This window comes from Trichoplax adhaerens, genomic scaffold, assembly GCF_000150275.1.
Source record: "Trichoplax adhaerens TRIADscaffold_6 genomic scaffold, whole genome shotgun sequence".
NCBI lineage: Eukaryota > Metazoa > Placozoa > Uniplacotomia > Trichoplacea > Trichoplacidae > Trichoplax > Trichoplax adhaerens.
Window position 1 is genome coordinate 4,798,547 of NW_002060948.1, and position 17,090 is coordinate 4,815,636.

Below are 17,090 nucleotides of genomic sequence, written 5' to 3' on the forward strand. Positions count from 1 at the left end.
ATTTAATTCATCTTATTCTCAGATTTTATTAAAGTGAATGATTACGACAAATCTCTATTATGTGTTTGATTGAAGCTAGCAAACCTAGTAAAATTAGACAACATATAGTATTATATGGCTATTCTTGCTAGATTTGATCCCTTTCGAAGCAACATATAGTTTGCTCGGTTAGTGCATTACACATTTACTATCATTTCTCGTTATCATTTAAATCCGATATTTCATAAAGTTCAGAATCGTAAGAGCTTTACTACTTATGATTTGTCTCTGTTTGAAGTCTCTTATAAAATCATCGGCTTGAAATGATTTCACGTTATTGCTATTTTTGTTCTGATGTTTAATACTCATATGTAATATGGGCACGCTAGAAAATGTTAGGGTAGAGCTATTAGGACTTGTTTGACTTTGAAGCTATTCGTAATTATAGTTTAGGAAGCCTCTGGTATACAGTATGTTATTATTAACCTGGACAAATTAAGATTCTACTCGCAAGATTAACTTATCAAATCTATTTTCAGATTTAATTTGGAAATGCTTTTCTTAAAATTATTTTATATTAACTTAGTTATTATTCACTGCACATAGTAAAATATCCACTGTTATCCAACAGTCAATCAACTAGAGTATTCAGAGTATCCACACCAGCAAGGTAAAAGTAATGTATTTAACTACAAGATTTTATTGATATCATAAGCTTAGTACCACTAGTCACGTAGATCCTGTGCTTTCTAGATGTTGATAGGCATAAAAAATCTGTACTTAATGAAAACTATAAAAGCGGCTACCGAGTAGTCAGTACTATATTTCGTTATAACTAATATATATCAATTATTTCCATTAACTGATTATAAATTATTATGAAAGTATTATGGTACAGAATAATCGATGCCATGCTTCGTTATAATCAGTATATCAATTATTCTCTTTAATGATTGCAAATTATTGTCAAAGTACCTCTGGATTTGGTAATCCAGCCGCTGGTTACTGCTCTCAATATAGTGGTATTGCTTGCAAAAATATCAAGGCTTTGCGAAATGAAACCACCTTGGTATGGACAGATTATAATTACTCCCATCTGGAACTGGATAATGTTATTAACAGCATTTTCCGAGATATTGAAAACGATAAAGATGGCTTTCCTTTAAGTAAGTAGAGCATTTTATCCAGCCTATAGGATTTCATTTCATCCCTGAATGCTATAGTAAAGGATTCACTTTATGATAATGAGTCCGACGAATGAGTGTAACATACGTATATTGAGATTTTACTTTCACATCGCAAATATACAAGTGAAATGATCTCAAAATATTAATTTTGTATAGTTAACCCAGCGTTTAACAAGATAATTTTTACTATCAGCAATAAATGCTGCAGCATACAAGAAAAGATTTAGCTGCAACTCTAGTATACTCGTTGATATATAAATTAATTAATCGAGTCTCATTAAGCCTCACTTTGTCTTTCATATCTTTTTATATAATTCGTGAAACTGAGCATCAATAACTTCTATAAAGGTTAAGCTATATATTACTAAACGAAATCGCTTGCAATGTAGAAATAAATTCTCATTTGTGAGAAATAGCAGTATAGAAACTCTAGCTACCAGTCGATTAAATCTGATTGAAGTAATAGAATTGTTGGCCATATTGTCTGTTGCTGAATTAGATGAATGTAGTCTCAATCAACTGAAAAATTCATATTATACCATCGATGAAATGATTTAATACGATAAAAACGCAAGTAAGAATATTAGGATAACTGTATATCGAGACCACGAAATTCATTGTTGCTGCTACTTGTGCTTAATGAACTAGAAAATGGATGTCTAGAGATCTCCAAGGAAGTAATTTGCACAATCGTATTTCCACCTTGTGATAATGAACGCATTTGTCGCCAAGGCTGCAAGGTAGCTCTGGAATTATGTCCGATCGAATGGGGTCGTTTAGCTATTCATGCTTATAGTAATACCTATGGGAAAGGAATTATTCCTACCCATACATATATACCCAGGAACTGTTCTTATTTCTCTACCAAGCAGCCATGCCAACTACTGTTCAATGAAATCTCTGCGGGTAAATATAAAATGTGTTAAATAACTGGCGCTATTGCAGTTCGAAAAGAATATTGTAATAACTAATACAAAAGAGATAGAGTCAAGCATCGATGCTTGCTCACTTTATTCTAGGACATGTATTTCATCTAATCGAAAATTATATTGTACTTTAACTTTACACATGATAAAATATTTGCCGGTTGATATTAGTAATCTACGTTACGAAGTAAGTTGTCTATAGTAACTATTATTATAATCCTTGATTGCAAGTACCTTGTAACTTTCAAATTCAATACCGGTATACATTGTGCTGCAAGACCGGCAAAATCGGTAATCGTTATTCGGAACACCTATTTTTAAAGCCGTAGTGATTTCACTTAACTGTAGCTATTTAATTTGAAAATATTATCGAAATATGAAGTACCATACTATTGTCTTGACGCATCATGGAGATTTACTCTATTTTTACAACTCAAATTTGCAGTTAGCAGATTGTCAACCCTTAGTTTAAAATTCATTCATTACAATTACGTAAGAAGACATTAAACAAACTAATTTCAATGATTTTAAAATTTTAATACGATATGGAGTGAATCGGTTTTTTAGCAAACTAAGGTTGGGTTTTCAGTTCTTTGTATAATATTTGAATGAACGATATCTTAATTTTAAACTTTTACAGAGACCTTGCCTGTATGGACAATCGTGATTATAGTCATAGCTGTGGTTGGTAGTTTTATAACAGCAGGCTATGCAATGCTACGCTATTATAGCAGTAACAAAATTCGATCATCTTCGCGTGATAACGAAATGACAATGGTTAGAAATTTACCTGGGGTGGCAGCCGAAAATGATTCCAAAGAAATCAGCTATAAACACAATGCTCCTTCGCGAGAACTTACAATAGATACATCAAGCCTACATGACGTTACATTCTTTCAAAATAATCAAATACAAGTGAAAGAAAAATTAGGGGAAGGCCATTTCAGTACGGTAAGGAACAATAATTTGGTTTAGGTAAATATTAAAGTAAATTATATTCAAATATCTAAACATAGCCCAGATATGATCATTAATCAATAGTCCGTGAATTCAAATATGTATCATATATGATCAATTCATTTTATTAGGTTTATAAAGGATTTCTACTGGATAACGATAAAGAAACACCAGTAGCACTAAAGTTACTGAAAGCATCAGAGAGTGATGCTCAGAAGCAAAAGTTTATCGACGAGGTCTGTCCCAGTAAAGCTGATACGAAGCAGCTAATGTAGTAAAATTTTGATTATTTGATAACTAATATAGCACTAATAACACATTACCGAAAAGTATATGTACAGTATACCAGTATAGTGTGAGCGATTACATCTAAGCCGATATTTAAAGTAGACTTTAGATTTACAAAGCTTTCAGTTAATTAATATATGCATGATTTTACTAGTTTTACTTTTAATGATCATATGCTGAAGGTATTGCTAAAAGAATCATCTATGTAATACAGCAATCTATTGTAACTCTCAAAATAATGCTTACTTATTCTTAGGCTTCCGCTAATGCCATGTTTAACCATGAAAATATCGTCAAATTAATTGGTGTGTCATTCACAAGTGATCCTTACTATTTGATTTTGGAATACATGCAGAATGGAAATTTACACGATTACTTAGCTAATAATGCTGCGCCTATACAAGCAGAACATCGTGTTGCAATAGGAAAGAGTAAGGAAAATCTAGCTAAGCTATAAGAATAATTAAGTAATAATGATTTATCAATAGCTTATTGACCATCACTTAATAGTAAATAATTTCGTTGCAAATTTTCACACTACATGCGTTATTTTGTCTAATAAGACTAGTATTTGACCGCATTCTAACAATTTTGATTAATATTATTTATAGTTAGTGAAGCAATAATAATTATGATATTGATTATGGCATTGTTTAGTCTTCGTTTAATTCACAACTATAGCCGATACCGGTAACTCTCTTTATCAATAGAGTAAGGTAGACGAATAGTAATGCTCTTAAGATCTAACACTAAATTCTTTATGTCGGATTTATTATGTCAAGGGCTACAAAATAATGATTATATCAATATGGAAGGCGTTGAATATCTTGAGCACAGTGATCTCATTAGGTTCCTAGTCCAAGCAGCATCGGCTTTAAACTACTTATCCAATCTGAGAGTCATACATCGCGATATTGCAGCCAGAAATTGTTTACTGGGTGAAAATAAGCATCTTAAAATATCCGATTTTGGATTATGTAAAGATATATATGCTGATCAACATTACAAGGTAAAAATATAAAAAATTACGTAGTATTAGAGTTGCACAGCTACACTTACATTGCATGTTGAAACATGCGTTATTCTAGTTTGCTACTTATTTGCCTAAAATTTCATCCAACCATAGATGCAGAAAATGAAAAATGTTCCCTTACGATGGTCACCACCCGAAGTTTTACTAAGATCACTGTATACTGAAGAAAGTGATGTCTATTCCTTTGGTGTACTAATGTGGGAAGTTTTCTCATTTGCGATATCACCATTTTATCAGTATACCTTTGATGAAGTAACTGCCATCATTAAAAGTGGTCAGACAAAAGAAGCCCTGAGTAGACCGGCTACTTGCATTAGTAACGAAATTTGGAAACTTATGACTGAATGTTGGGAATTTTATCCTAAGGACAGGCCATCAGCATCTGAAATATTAACTAAATTGCTTTCAGAAGAAGATCAATCGGTGTATGATAATTTGAATCCTGCGATGGAGTATATCGAGTGTTCACCTGTAAACCAAGAGTATACCCTGCAATAATATGATTGCATATACGATAGATTGTAGTAGACAAGTGAACCTAAAAGAATGTTAAGGCAAAAATGAAGCTAAAAATTAGCACTTATGGATTATAGCGATCTATTGCAAATAGTTTAAAATTATATTTTTTAAGGATTTAAATACTAGCAAGGACTATTACAACATAGCGACGAGCAGTAAAAGTAGGAAAGTGCAGAAACCAAATATTTCATTAATTCTGTCATTTAGATCATAATAATGATAATTAAATTAAAATTATCTAGCAATTACGTTTTTCTGCATCGAGTTATACTGTTAATGATGCTTGACTAATCACTTTGAGAAGTTAAAATTAATACTGCATGAGTAAACCAATAGAATCACTAATAAAATAATGAGTCATAACACACATAGTGTTATTAGCCACATTACCATGTAATACAACAAAATCCTGAATGTTGCATTTGAAGTGCTAATTGATTGGATTTGATAATTGTATATAAGGGAATCTATTAAAAATATTCTAGACTCTGGATTCTCCCCTTATGAAAATGAAAGAGAAACTATAGCAGTTTTAGCTGTAACAGTTGCATGCAGAATATTTGCTCAGAAGAGAAATCTATTAAAAATTCAGAAATCATGTTCAACTAATACAGTCACTAGCTCGGCTCTGTTCTCATACACAAGAGTGTTGTAATAGATATGTAACCTTAGCGTTATTTTCTTTGTTATCTCTTTATTAGATTTAGGGTAATATCTACACCTCGTATTTAGATTAGCTATTGGTCTGAAATCATTCCTTGTATAGAATGTTTTCAATAAACTTCGACTTTATTATCAAAATAAAATGTAGTACAGAATTTATAAAAAAATATATCATCGGTCTCTACTGGCTTGTTAAAATTTGACAAATACGCCAATACATAGCGCTCATTATATCACTTCTTCTCTTTATATTGTAATATATCACGGACTGATACTCTCACGCAATATTTGGCTGGTTGGTTTAAAGCTTCTTACATGGCCAATAAATATATCGTTACTGCACTTACTATACAGAATTAAAGTTGTTACCAATAGCAGTCCTGTAACAATAGATGAAATTTTTAAAGAAACTTCAATTACTATTAATAATATTAACTAACAACGTCTACTAAGAATGCAACTGTGTGAAGTACAATACAAATTTTATAAACATTGCAATGATTCAGTTGTATTTTAGAAATATTCTACTTTCGCATTTTACCAGATAACTCCTCTAAGGAATATACACATAGTAATATAAAATATAAAAATGAGATTCTGAAATGTACTGGCCGGTCAATATCCCGGATAATAAGATGTACAAAAGATCTAATTTACGATAAATTTCTTACAGATACTTTCTATTAATATTAAGAATCATAGATTACGTGCAGAAGGCATCCGTAATAATAGCATAAACTGAATACAAAGTTTAGAGTACGTTTTATAAATTCATAGAAAAATATCGTGATATAAGTAATGTTGATACTATTAAAGCAGGCTACATATACAGTATAACACTGAGGTATTTCGTAATAAGAAAATTGTTTCCTTTATAGATGCACAGGTCCATGATTGATAGTGCTACTGCTTATTTTTCCCTTTATTTGCCTTTCTTCTTTGCTAAACCACATTCCATAGCCAAAATAGATTATAAAACCTATTTCGACATAATATGTAAAAAAAATTTATGCTATGGATTAATTCCTAGTAATGTGTCAGCACCAAGATAAATTGGTGGTCACGATATCTTGTAACTACTTTGGGTATGTTCCTTACGACATGTTAAATACTACGTAATGTATGTATGACTGTATATCATAGATGAAAAAGTATCAGTTAACAATCGCAAATAACCCAGTCAACTAGATTATATGTACTTCCAGTCTTGTAAATTATTATCATAACGCGTTCACGAATATATAATGAACCCTACTGTAATGACATGTCTAGTCTTATTTTGATCTATACGGTATACTAACAGGGCACACGATTTTTGTAGCATTTGAGACTATAATATTTATTTATAGTTTTAATTTCTTAATTACTTATCTCACGTCATAAATTGGACTTACCGATTGCCATCCATACACCAAATCTAATCCAGGTCTGATAAGGTAGTTTAAGCATTAGGAATAGGTTAATGAAAACACTGAATATAGGCAAAAATGGTAGAAATTTAACTTTAAAACTCAATTCTTTGGAATTTTGAGGCTGCTTATAAATGAGGACCGTGAGAGCAATGATACCAATACCAAAAATACAGAGCAAAAGTATTGACCACCAAGCTTTCTTGGCTAAATACTCCATTCCGAAAACGATAATTGCGTTAAATGCCAGAATGAGAACACTGATTGCTGAAATAGACATTATAACCAATCGGCCACTGCGATTAGTAGGTTCAGGCAACTGCTTCTCAATCAGTTGGCATTCATCAGAAGGAACGTAAGTATCATCAGGATTTAAGCTATGGCTATTTTGTAGTACGGTATGAAGTTGACTTGCCCTTAATTCATTCTTGTCATTGCCTGTTTCATTTCCGCTATCAGTAAAATTAATTGGGCTAGGATCTACAAAAGAACTATCAATTGGTCGAACGCTAGGATCTTCACCACTGCGACCTTCTGTATAGCTATCAGGCTGGTATCGTAAGATAAGAACACAAACCGCCACTAGTGTGTAGGCTAATAAGGTGCCAATGGACATCATATTAACTAATTCAGCTAAATCAAACAACATTGCCATTAGGCCAGCTAGCAGCCCAGATACGGCAGTAGCAATTAACGGAGTCTTAAAACGTGGATTAACGTTTGCAAGAAATCTGTAACATAATTCATAAATAAATCAGTGAATATACATAAATTATTAATTAATTATATTACGCGATAATTTAAAGTTACCAAGAGATCAAATCACCTTATCTAGTTGGGAAATCGTATTAATAACAATTTTCATCAACTTCTGTAATATATTGTTATCAGTAAAGAATCGAAATGTAATCTGAGGCGCTTTCGGCTGCTTTTAATAGCGAGATTCACTAGAAAATATTACTATACTATGACGACCTGGTTTTATTCACAATATTCTCGAATCGATATTGACGAAATCAGTTAGAATACAATAAAAGATTACTTTTACTACTTTCTATAAAACTAAGCGTACCTAAATAATAGTCCATCGCTAGCCATTGCATACACAACACGTGGGAGAGGAAACATAGCACCAAGTAGAGAAGTAGATAACCCACAAACAGCTCCAACCGATATAACATAGTGGGCGGAAGGTAAATGATTGTAAGCAAATACTTGTGGTAGTGGTACCTTTGGGTCGATTAAGTAATATGGGCACATCAAAGTAATCACTGCAGAAACGCTACCATATGCAATAAAACAAATTATCAAGGACAGGACGATACTACGAGGGATTACTTTTTGCGGATTTACCACTTCTTCGCCAGTCGTAGCGATAGCATCGAAGCCAACGAAGGCATAAAAACATGTCGCTGCACCACTGACTAAGCCTGCAAATCCAAAAGGGAAAAATCCTCCTTCACCGTCCTTAGCTGGGTCAGGTACCTCTGATGGTGGAATTTCCCAATTGTGAATATTGGCATAGAAGAAGCCAGCCCCTACTACAAAGGCAACTACCATCAGATTAACAGTCGTAAATATATTGTTGACTATGGAAGATTCTTTAACCCCAAATGCCAAGACTGCCGTTAATAATAAGGTGATTAAAAGAGAGAAGAAGTCAGGATACTTTGCTAGGCCGGGTATATCCATTGGCGTATGATTGAGAAAATAATGGGATATTTTATTGCCAAGTAACGAATCAAAGTTCTCACTCCATGCTCGAGCAACGGATGCCGTTCCAATCACATATTCAAGGATTAAATTCCAGCCGATAACAAAGGCTACTAATTCACCAACCGTAACGTAACTGAAGACGTATGCAGAGCCAGTTTTCGGAACCCGAGCACCAAATTCAGCGTAACATAGACCGGCTAAAATCGAAGCAAAAGCAGCAATAGCAAATGCAACAATTACGCCAGGTCCTGCCGTTTGCCTAGCGACTTGACCTGTCACTACATAGATTCCAGTACCCAAAGTGCTGCCGACGCCTAAGGCGGTTAGATCGAATGCATTCAAGCAACGCTTAAGCTCTGTATTGGCGATCGTTTCTTTATCATATAACTTTAATCGAACAATCCGTTGAAGGAAACGTTGGCGATACTGGCTAAATCGACTAGACGATTCTTCCATTCTCCTACAAAAATGAAGTCAATTAAAATAAATAAATTATGTAGACAATTTAACTGTTGATTTAAAGCAGTACCGACGAAAGAGGCCGGTCAATCGTAGCACTAGATACTATAGGTACAGTACTTACTCTTATTATTCCGTAAACTTTCTCGATTGGAGAATTTATCAAATAATAAATTAATTTCTGGCCAGTAATTTGCTGTCTAACACTAGTTCAAAGCAATAGAAACTCAAAATTATAGCAACAAGAACAAGAGCACAGCCGCAATAAAGAAGTTTTACACGGACCCACTCAAAAAGATGTAGAGGGATGTTAGGCAACTTTCAACTTTAGACTGTACAGTACTGTATTCTACCGTACTGTGCACTGTACTAACTTCCATACAGTGCACTACACTGTACTGTACTATGTACTGTACAGTGTACACTGAACAGTACTGTACTGTACAGTACAGTGCTCACATGATCGTCATGTTCTATCGATGTCCAGTATAGTACTGTACAATGTACAGTACATGCGTGTTGAGTTCTGCATCATTGCAGTCAGAACATGAAATTTCCTCTTGAAAGTCTGCTACAGTATAGAAATTGGCCATTGACAGAGACATTACACTGTACTGAGCGTACGGTGCAGAAATTTGTAGTTTGATCAAGATGGTCGAACCATTTCGAAATATATCAATCAAATTTTATGTTTGCATCTCCATCAGTCGAAATTTCTTATAGAAGCATGGTTGTGCTACTTTCTTTTACAAGCGGATTAAGGAGTGTATTCGCAGTGCTCAGTCTACTTCTGCAATCAGTCCAAAGAAATGAGTCGACAAATTTATAACATCATTTCACTTATATCCATGGAAGCATTTATACATGCTTCCATGGATATAAGTGAAATGGTGTTACAAATTTGTAGCACAGCAATGCTTCCTTTCTTACGGAAGCATTGCTGTGCTACTTTCTTTCACAAGCGAATTACGAAGTATGTTTGCAGTGCTCAGTCTGCTTCTACAATCAGTCCAAAGAAATGAGTCGACAGATTTGTAACACCATTTCACTTATATCCATGCATGGAATAAAGAGTTGACGCCAGAACGCCCACTTGCAATTTTTTATAGCACGTTAGCTAAATTAAATAATGTAGCTGCTATTTTTGGAGAATTGGAAAACTTTCTTTAACCGATTGACTATTTATTTGAGGTAATTGATTATAATTACTGATAATATACATAATTGTTTGAATACGAGCTAATAAATAGGAAGCGGTAGTTTATTGAAAACAACCGCATAATTAGTTCTAATATTGCAAAGTTAAAGTTGTAATAAAGCACAAAAAGTTAACATGTCAATCGGCAAATTCGACTCGTGCAAAAGAACAGGCTAGAAAGAGCCAACCATGTTTCGTAATCTTTAAATATCCCATGGGAGCAAGTTAGATGCGGGATATAAATCATACAATGTGAATCAATAGCTTAGATTTCATTAAAATGCATGCAAATGAATTCAATTCTGCCGTCATGGCTTTAAAAAATTAATTTTGATATACTGTAAAAGACACTTTGTAAGCGTATTATACTGTACAATACAAATTAGCTTTGAAGTGATTTGCATACTGAATGGTTAAAATTAGCAAAGACATCTACGACGAGAACTCCGATCAAACCTGGCTATATGTCAGCAACTTTCATTAACAAAGTTTAATTTGGCATAATCATACACTCAGAAAAGAGACAACTGCGAACGATCTGAGTATACGAGGATAAAGGCGGTGTGCTTTTTAGCGAAAATTTAACAGATACGCTGAAGAAATGGCTAATCATGATTTAAATATTTTGGTATAACAGTTAACATACAGTACTGTCTGTAGTAATGTAGTACACGATTTGCAATAAATTGAAGTAGCAACTGGCGTGGCTTAGTAGCTATAGCAACAGATCATTTTCTACGAATACCATAATTTACAAATGTTTTATTCTTCTTTAGTGCCTTGTTCGATCGACTTTGTTATCCGCGTTGTATTAATGTTATTGTAGCCAGCAATACCGAAGAATTGATCCATGTGTCGATTAATTTGTGCTGGTCCTAGCTTGCCTCCGTTGCTGTTCACAAAGACTAAATTTTTGGTATCTTTTTGGACTAATGGCACGACCAAGCGGATATAATGAATATATTTTTCCAGCGCATACTTCGCATATCCAAGAACGGTAATCATCATGCCATCCATGCTTGTAATTTTGCGATCTGAAATTGTAATAATTATTTCGGCTCCATCATTATCCCACGATCCTTCACAATCTTGAACATCAGCAAATGTCATGTTGCAAAGAGCAGATAACTTAGGCCTGCAGGTAACCAGTAATTGAGCTAAAACAAAACGGAGACTATATGTATAACTCTTTCTATCAAAGGTTTGCCAAGATTTTTTCTCAATTAGTGCTTTTGCATAGGCAGTTAGCTCTTCAAATCTATCTCGATACTCGCTATGATTTACAACCTTAAACAATTCTGCTGGATCTATCAAAAACGAGCCACTATGGTAAGATGCGCGAACCTCTCTTTCGCGCGTTTTACGAAGAGCCCTAAAGCGATTAAATAATCCGCTCAGAAAGATATCTTCCTTGTAATCAATTCCGGATAAATGCCTACGATAACAGGCAAACTGTCTGGCTCGATCAACGCTCCCAATAAAATTACAAATACTCGACTCGCATAATTTAGCATCTTTGTAGAGCAAATCTGTATAAACTCTTAACTTTCGAGAATCTACAATAGGTTGCCATGATAGTTCGTTCCCATCGCATGCCCAAAATAAGTATTTATTAATTGCGGTAGCAATATTCCTTGCAAATCCATGCGGTTTACCGGAACTTCTTAGATAGCGATAAAAATCCTTAACTTCTTTGTGCTTATCTGGATATTTTTTTCCTAATCCAAATTCTTTCAATTTACAGTTGCTAGCATGACGGCTAGGACGAAAAGCGCTGGCTTCAGGTCGGCCAGATTCGTCAAATCGATTCACATTTATTTCTTCCTCTATCAATTCATTGCTATCTTTTGGTTTTTTTTCACTGCGTTCCATCTCTTCCTGATTTAATTCATCTATATCCGACTCGTCAAAAACCTCAGTAATGTTTGATTCGACTTTATCGGTACAAGCTGCTTCCTCCAATGCTATAGTTGTATCTTCTTTACTAATAACCACATCTGTGACACCTGCTTCCTTCGATTGTCCAAGCTCACTGCTATTGCTTTGCTGTAATTGAATCAATGAATCACATAATGTTTCTTCCACGGTAATAGGATTTTTATCGGTAAAATTGTTTCCAACATTTTCCTGTAAAACATTAATTTTACAGAAGAATCACTGGAGAGGAAAAAAAAAAATTTTTTTTCTAAATATCAAAAACGCCTTGTATTTAGCTATAAATTTACATCAATTGAGCTAGAGCTATCGACTGGATTGTCCGGTATTATAATTATAGTATTAGATAAATTGGAGGTGCTTGCTTGCTGATTGGTTGCTGAAAATTAACGTACAGACAATCATGTTATAATATAAAATAAATATGAATGAACTTAAACGTAATATCACTATGAGCTTCTATGAGCTCCTTCCATAGCAATTATAGAACAGGCATAGTACCTACATGATTTAGATTGCAGATGAGTATCAGTAAACTTTAGTTGATCTTGTAACTTTTTTTCTCTCTGAATTTCTGCAGAAAAATCGGTAAAACAGTTATATGGATTATTGCCCCTAGGCTATACAATGGATACTAAAAAATGGTGTAGAATACGTGCATCACGTATTTAATGAGCATAAAATTTTCAATTTATTCTTAAATAACTTAGAATTGATATTTTTAATTACTTGAAGTCACCCCAAAATATGTCCGGCTAGATGCCTTGCCATAATAGTAAGCCATGTCGATAAATATTTTATCAAAAAACGATGAAACCTTGCTCTTTCCGAAAAAAATTTGATTTTCAAACGACGCAATCGACGACCATTTGCTTGACCGATTCGGCGTAAAAACTGAAATTGTACTGATATTCACGAAAAGAGCTATATAAAATATGAAAATTTGAACGTATCATTCATGATAGTATAAAAACAGTATGTGGGAAAGTATTGTGGAGTTGTTTTTAACGGTAATTTCAGTGTTTGTTTTGGTTGTCGTTAGGCATAATGTTTATTTCTATCTAGTTCATAAAAACAATTTGAAAATCTCTTTTGCTCATAATTTAAATTCTATATTTATAATATAGTGCCAAAGTTATTCTAAATGTTATGATCAAGCCGATGCATGGTGCACTATAATTTTAAGTCATTAAGTCATTGGTGCAAAGTTGTTGCATTCTACTATAAATGATAAACAAGCAGTTCTCAAGACCTAATAAATCAACTCTATAAAAATCCACAGAGTGTTACTTTATCTTTCATGAAATAATGAGGAATATATTATCAATTACAGATATTTCCTTGCCGATCTTCAATACTGTAATGGTACGCATATATATGTAAAGGTAGACAACAAACATATAATGTTATTTTTTTGTATAAATAGTTCAGTTAACAGTACTTATATGTTTGATCACTCTGCACTATTATTAACTATCTTAATATCGATCACTTTTAAAGCCCTAGTAGAGTATATAACATTACTTAATTTTGTGACCTTGATAGCATCATAACAATGACAGATACGCTCTTATGATAAATTTCTAAGGATGACGTACAGTGTCAGTTTTAACACAAAGCTGATTAGGTTTTTTGTTCGGTATCTGCTAAATAAAATGATGTGAAAATTCAGTACAAGATACAGCATTGCTATAATTTTAATATTCGGTTGGTAATTGTGTGAGGATGCTAGATTAATCATAATTCAACATTTTTATAGTTAGCCAAAACTCTTACGAGATTTTAATGGCTGAAAATCTGCCAATGATGTTCACGTATCGTACTCAAAAATGAAGGCATCTCTTTCTTGCAAGAAATAATCGTCTAACGCATAATTATTTCTTCAGGTTCCGTTGATCTTTTTATCAATTAGCTATTATGATCTAAGAGATGTAACGTTACGTGCCAAAAGTATTTAGAGTCTTACATCGTCAAGACTTCAGATAAACACTTTTAAAAATACTAGTGTCAGCTTTTTTAAAATAAGTCTAATCAAATTTAAGATATGAGCATAGTTATCATATAAAATTATTTAAAATCAAATTAAACTTAAGAACGTTTTTGGATGTTTTACTCACAGTTATAATCTACTACATATATGAACATTGACAGACCTCATAGAACATTAAGATCATAATGATGATCATTGTTCCGCTAAAGAACCTGAACTAAAATATTATTTCAGTTACTGCTGATGTTACCAGCTTCATATTAGCGTATTAACTTAAATTGCCAATTGTGCTTTATATTTGTATTCAGTCGAGATCTTATAAACAGTAAGAAAGTAAAGTTCTCATACAAGATTGATTATACATTATTATGGTATGGCAGTAGTTAATTTCCACCTAATCAAGGCAATAAATTTATAGTTTTAAATTTACATGACTACTATATGATATTTATTTCTGGGTATTTCTCCTATCAATAGCCAAAGATTTAAGTTTTAAATTATCCTATTGAGCCAATACTCATACAGCACATTTCATGTACTAAATTCATTTTTTTGATTGCCGGTATTTCTATAGCCCCAATTTTACTTCGTTTTGTATAAATTCCACACAATCATATAATATCTTAGTGGCGCAATATTGCTAATATTTGCATAAAAATTTTTCTTCGATTAGAATCCAGTTACGGAAAATTTCTCGGATATAGTTTCTTGACATCAACTTTCTCGTTTATATTTAACATTTATATACTTGCAGGAAAGAACCCTAATTATATATGTGTTTTAATAAATAGAGCAGAATTCAAAATATGATATGATCCGACCTGGTAGGTGTTGCCCTATTGTATTAAATTTGATAACTGTGATTTTTTAGTCGTATTAGCATCTTACGCGAACAAATTATTTTACACCGACTGCTAGTGCGCGAATGAAGGCACTGTACGGTACATATCTATATCTCTCAGACGCTATTTTGCTCGCGGAAATAGATTAATCTGAATTATGAGCCTGAAATAGCTTTTTATTGGTTGTTTCCCTTAAAAGTAGCATATAAAAATATAGATATTATCTGAGGATTCCTATATTAATCTGAGAATCCCTAAATGAGCCCACAACAAACTTTGTATCTATTACTTTTTAAAGTCAATTCCCTTACAATAGGGATACCAGCGAGGATTAAAAGTTGTATAATATACTGTAATTCAAGAAAATACATATCGAAAGCCTAGATTTTCAAAATGCCTAAAATAAATATCTAAAACTACGAAACAAGTCCTGTTGACTAAAATTCTCATATACAGTACAGTGATGAGCTATATCCCACAGATAAGGCAAAGTCAATAGGATGACACCTAGGTGAACGTATTTTCCAACTCTTATGGATAATTAAATCAGATCTTTATAGTATCTCAGCTTTTCTTCTAATCGATTTTCTTTTCATTTAATAGCATAAATGTTGGCTAGACGCGAGTTATAAATTATGTAGAGCACATAAATAAAGTTTTTCTGTTATATATTCTTTCCTAAATTGAACCTTATAAGTAGCTCCTAAGCCCTATTTCCGCCTAGTGAAGAATCATAGCATACTTAAGGTTATTTACTGTAGTTAAATCAGCATGTCCTTAAAGTGATCAATATGATAGGCTTCTTGATAACGCAGAAAACATTACGCGGTTGGTAAAAAAACACGAAGCTCAGAAACTATTGGCATTTTTTTATATTATAGTTGTATTCTCACTTAGACCATCTTTACTAGGCCATTTATATTTTGAGAATGAATTCCTTTATCTATCGATAACACGAAGCTTGAAAGATTTGTCTGCATAATTTTATAATTGCTCGTATGTAAAAGAAATTCGATGCGCTATCATACGGCAATTAAGAACGTGCACCATTAGTTATTTTGTAGTTCTGGAGTTTCAGTTTGTGTAGCTCTGCGTTATGGTTTTATTGAATTTTCCATAGCATACTGTACATCTTCATATGTGATAATCTGATAATTTAGTTTGATAGTTCTACTGGCAACTGAGAGTAGGGTTATTTAAGGGGACCGTAATAATTTACTAAATAAAATCGTGAATATGAGTCAGAGTTTAGCACGAGCTGTGGTACCTAATGCGTTAGCAAAGTTGAATCCTTAGGAAAACGAGACCCGGCTCTAATAACAAGATGTTGGTACTGTAGAAATAGGCTGAAACATGACTAATTTCTGTAGTTTAGTATATAGATAACATTAAAATTTTTAGCTAGAAATGTCAATATTGAAGGACAACCGCGAATTAATACTGATAAAGTTGTCTATAGGAAAAGTACGTTATATTTCTGGATGTAATATCAATTACTAGAAACATTATTTAACACCGAAAAATATCACCGAAAGAATCAATGAAACAATTACAAGTATTTAATATCCGTTTTTAACAATATTATACTACAGTTAAATGAGATCTTAGAGCAAAGCCCAGTTGATGTTTAGTTGAACTGGTAGTTTCTAACCCTGTAAATGTTGTAGAAGATTGAATTCACTATTTTTTTAAATTTACCGTACGAGCTTGCAATGTATTATACGCACATATGAGTACTTTTGCAGATACGCATAGTTAGTGCAAGCAAATGCTTTATAATACCAATTGAATGTCTTATTTATAATAAACTTGCTATTGATGGTGGACTTAAATGAAATAACGAAGCGAACCTAGTAAAATGATGTGCCGTTTGTGATCAGTTCGTATTACGCGTATGTGTTGAATCAGCCCAATGATCTCTCATTACTTGATATAACTTGCTTTATCTTGAGTGTTTACAAAATCACGGTTTGCAGTATGGTGATTTTA

At 33.0% G+C, this 17,090-nt stretch overlaps 2 protein-coding genes across 2 annotated transcripts; one reads left to right on the forward strand and one right to left on the reverse strand.

The window, feature by feature from the left end:
* Positions 1 to 3,593: 3,593 nt before the first annotated feature.
* Positions 3,594 to 4,748, forward strand: TRIADDRAFT_15161 (uncharacterized protein; the record flags this gene model as incomplete). The annotated part of the gene is made up of 3 exons (XM_002113418.1): positions 3,594 to 3,768; positions 4,153 to 4,346; positions 4,464 to 4,748. Coding segments are annotated over 3 exons (654 nt in total), but the record flags the coding sequence as incomplete, so codon positions are not given.
* A 6,348-nt stretch (positions 4,749 to 11,096) lies between these two features.
* Positions 11,097 to 13,053, reverse strand: TRIADDRAFT_57648 (uncharacterized protein; the record flags this gene model as incomplete). The annotated part of the gene is made up of 4 exons (XM_002113799.1): positions 11,097 to 12,461; positions 12,560 to 12,648; positions 12,775 to 12,843; positions 12,999 to 13,053. 4 exons carry the CDS (start codon positions 13,051 to 13,053, stop codon positions 11,097 to 11,099), a joined length of 1,578 nt encoding a protein of 525 aa, XP_002113835.1.
* Between the last annotated feature and the right edge of the window lie 4,037 nt (positions 13,054 to 17,090).